Below are 4,320 nucleotides of genomic sequence, written 5' to 3'. Positions count from 1 at the left end.
GATAGTTCAGTAGAATAAGCATTTGCCTGGGAAGTGCAAGGGCCTGAGTTCAATCCCTGGTTCTACAAAAAAAAAAAAAAAAAGTTGGGGCTGGTGAGATAGCTCAGTGGACTAAAGCACCTGCTTAGGCAAGCTTATATAAGTGCTGGGACCGCGGTTCAATCCCTGGCACCGCATGCTGCGCCAGCCCTGCCCCCAGGGTGGGCTGAACTGGCCAAAAAAAAAAAAAAAAAAGTCATCTATACTCACATTAGGGAAGAAATCATAAATCAATAAATGCCTTAGTCTGATGTGTCACAGAATGCTGTGTTCCTGGCCAGAAAGACTTACAAGGAATACTACATTTAAGAAAGACTTACAAGGAATACTACATTTACAAGAAGTGTACTTCTAGAACTTCAGACTAATCAATAATAGTTAAGATCCTCATGAATAAAGGCCTTGGTAGATTCTCAAAGAAGAAGAAATAAATACAACTGATTGAAAAGCAGAAAAAGCCAGGCATGGTCATGCACATCTAGAAACCCTAGCACTCAGGTGGCTAATGCAAAAGGATCACTGCGAATTTGAGGCCAGCTACATAGTGAGTTAAAAGCCAGCCTGAAATACATAGTAAGATGTTGTCTCAAAAGCCAAGTATGCTGGTACATGCCTGTTATCCCAACATTTGGGACACGGAGACAGGATTGATTCAGTTCAAGGTTAACCTGGGCTACAAAGTGGGCTCAAAACCAGCCTGATGTGCACAGTAAAACCCTGTCTCAAAAAGACAAAAACAAAAAAATGAAACAACCGCCTTTTAAATGAGAGGTTTGGGGCTGATTACATTAGCAAATGTATTTTCTTTGTTTTCGAGTGGATAGCTAATAATTTAGATATTTTTAGGTATAACTGTTTTGCTGATGAAGGTAAGATAGAGTGCTCCTATGAACAGTATAAAAATCAGCACAAGGCTTTCAGAAAGCACTTCAGTGGGTATAGAATGCCTGGGCATTCTGTGGATTCACCAGGTAAGGAACTAGATACTCTACAACATAAGCAACAAAACTATTCTTAGTGGGAAAATAGGTGGTATATGATTATAAATGTTTAATATGCCTGTAGATGTTAGGTAGGCAAAGAAAAGTGTATATACTAATGGTCCCAAAAGCATGCATATGTGTATATATATAAAATATATATGCATATATCATACACATACACACAAATGCTTAGTAAAATCCAGAAGGAGATTACAGAAGTGGCTGGTGGTGACTGACTCTCTTAGTGGGTGCTTGGCGGGTGAGTGCCAAGTGCTGATCCAAAAGCTGATCACATACCATTCTATGAAAAGGAAACTGAGGTGCAAAGAGGTTTCCAGTTTGCCTGTCATCATACACAAGTCCAGATTTGTCCAGTTTGGTTTGCATTTGGGTTTTCTTGTTTTTGTTTTGTTTTGTGAGTTTTATTTATGTATTTCTTTTTTGAGGTACAAAAAAGAAAATCTCTCTATAGTTGAGGCTGGCTTTGAACTCTACATAGTCCAAGCTGGCCTCCCACTCACAGTGATCCTTTTGCCTCAGCCTCCCAAGTGCTGGCACTATAGACTTGTGCTACCATGCCTGGCCTTTTTGTTGTTGCTGGGTTTTTTTTTTTAATTGTCTCTTTTTTTAATATTAATTTTATTGAGAAAGAAATAGCAATGAAACAATTTCAAAACAGGTTAGTAGGACAGTTACAATAATTAAAATATTGCATATTGTTGTCTTTGTAGTATTTTTTTAGCTTTTTTTTTTTTTTTTTTTTTTTTTCCGGTACCAGGAAATAAACTCAGGACCTTGCACTTGCCAGGCAGGTGCTTATGCTACTGAGCTATCTCCCCAGCCCCTGTAGGGTTGTTTGTTTTTTGTTTTTTTTTTTTTTATTTTTTTAGGGAAGGGTCTACAGAGTGTTCAGGGTCTCACTACTAAATCGGACTCATCTACCTGTTTACAGCCTTTCAAGAGCTGGAATTATAGGCATACGCCACCATGCCCAGTCTTATTGCTGTTTTTTAGACAGGGTTTCACTATGTAATTTTGGCTGACCTTGAATTCAGATTGTAGACCGGGAAGATGGCTCAGTGGAATAAGCGCTTCCCTGGCAAGCACAAGGGCCTGAGTTCAATCCCCGGTTCCACAAAAAAAAAAAAAAAAAAAAAAAAACCACCATGAATTTCACATTGTAGCTCAGGCTGGCTTGAACTTGTGATATTCCTCTTGCCTGAGCTTCCCAAGTGCTGAGATTACAGGCATGCACCACCATGCCCCGCTTGAGTCCAGACTTTAAAGCCAAATCATCCCAGCTCCCAGCCAGCTCTTCTTTGTTGTTCTTCCTGATTTTGTTTTGTGACACTGGGGTTCATATCCAGTGCATAGCATGTATTAGGCAAGAGCTCTGCCCCTAAGCTACATCCCTACTGTTCTTATTTTGAATCAGGGTCAGTTAGTTCCCCCAAGCTGGCCTCAAACTTAAGATCTTTCTGCCTCAGCCTTCCCAGGAGCTGTAATTACAGGCATGTGTCACCCTACCTGGCTCCTACCCATCTCTTTTTACTAGTACATCCTCCCTTGGAATGTCTTACTTTCACTCTAGGGTTGAACAGAAACTAAGTTTTTCACAATGTGAACAGGAGCCCTAAATTCCCTGAGAACCTGCACCAGGGTGAGAAGGCAACTCATCTGCCTTTCATCCCTTTAAAAGACCTTCACCATGTGGTATATCACTTATTCAAAAGAGAGTAACACTAAAGATTTTAGGCATACTGTTCCAGAACGTTGAGAAACTTAAGTAGGCAAGTGGGTACATCGGTGTTTTCTACCTGAAGAACCTCTCCCTTCGGAAGTAAACAATCTCATGCTCACGTTGCCCTTTCTTTCTGTCCTCAGCTGGCTTTAGCCAAAGCCTGTGCAAATGGAAACCAGCTTGGACTAGAAGCAAAAGCCTGCAATGATGTAGTCTGTCAGTTGTTCCAGGGCTCCCAAGCTGTCAATAAGCAGCAGATCTTCGCTGTGCAGAAGGGACTCAATGACACAATGAGGTGAGACATTGAAGAACCAGAAGATAGCTCAGCATGGTGCAAGTGTGAGGCCAGCCCTGTGTTCAGTCTCTAATACTCCAAAAAAGCCCAAGGGTCTAGAGTGGTGGCAGGACAATACCTAAGAGGGCAGTGTGATTTATATTCACTAACAATCTGGTAGGAGTGCCCCTTTTGTGTGTGCATGTGTAGTGTTTCTAAAATCAGTGATGACTAAGCACTTAGGACTCTGAGGAATAAATATCCTTCTACTTAGCTTTTTTAAGCCAGAGAACCCCTTAAAGCAATCTTTCCAAAATGATGGGACTGGGCTGGGGAGATGGCTCAGTGGAATAAGTGCTTCCCTGGCAAGCGCAAGGGCCTGAGTTCAATCTCCGGTTCGAAAAAAAAAAAAAAAAAAAATCATTTGAGCCTTCCAAAATGATGGGACTCTCAGTTTCTGAGGGTGAAACATAACTTTTTTTATGTGTGGGAATGGGGTGTGAGAAATATCCCAGGCTTGTACAGGTTAATTTACCACTGACCTATAACCCCAGTCCCGGCAACATTTTTTGTTACATGTTATCTTTACAAGCATTAGTATGTTTTGTGAAACTCAATGCTGAGCAGTCTAGACAGGGCCTGGGAGTCCTCTGTCCCCTACAACACTGCCATGACACCTAGTGTGATCTGCATCTTGCTGTGGGGGTTCCAAGGTTAGTAGAAAACACTATTTTACACTAAATCACAGAACATGTTAAAGGGTAAAATGGAAAACATGAATGACTTTTTTTTAAGATTGCAAATATGTTTTGGATTTATAGTGCACAGCATCTAGCTCTGAGGAAACACTGCCTGGCAGGCACATAATAAAATTACAGTAAACAGAGCAATAAACTTTTTTTTTTTTTTTTTTTAAAGACAGGTCTCACTACGCACACAGTTCAGGCTGCCCTTGAGCTCATGTTGTAGCCTAGGTTGGTCTTGAATTTGCAACAAACCCTTGCCTCAGCCTCCTGAGTGCTGGGATTATAGGTTTGCGCCACCACACCTGGCTATAAACATTTATTTTAAAAAAAATGGGGCCAGGGAGATAGCTCAGTAGAATAAGTGCCTGCCTGGCATGCGCAGGGTCCTAAGTTCAATCCCCGGTGCTGAAATAAATAAATAAATAAATAAATAAATAAATAAATAAATAGTAAATGATTGATTGTCCCTTCCCTGGAGTCCTGGTCGGTCTGTCTGTGTCTGTCTGTCTGTCTGTCTGTCTGTCTGTCTGTCTCTCT

The 4,320-nt window shown here is 41.0% G+C and overlaps 1 protein-coding gene across 1 annotated transcript in view; it reads left to right on the top strand.

Moving 5' to 3' along the window:
- The window catches only part of Ccnf (cyclin F), a 25,147-nt gene that overhangs the window by 9,948 nt on the left and 10,879 nt on the right, over window positions 1-4,320 (top strand). The window contains exon 9 of the mRNA XM_004627855.2: window positions 2,907-3,058. Coding sequence (XP_004627912.1) covers window positions 2,907-3,058 — 152 coding nt within the window. The remainder of the gene's footprint in view (window positions 1-2,906; window positions 3,059-4,320) is intronic.

Source organism: Octodon degus, unplaced genomic scaffold, assembly GCF_000260255.1.
Source record: "Octodon degus isolate 3935 unplaced genomic scaffold, OctDeg1.0 scaffold00021, whole genome shotgun sequence".
NCBI lineage: Eukaryota > Metazoa > Chordata > Mammalia > Rodentia > Octodontidae > Octodon > Octodon degus.
The sequence above is the reverse complement of the archived record's forward strand: the minus strand, read 5'-3'. Positions and strand labels throughout refer to the sequence as shown.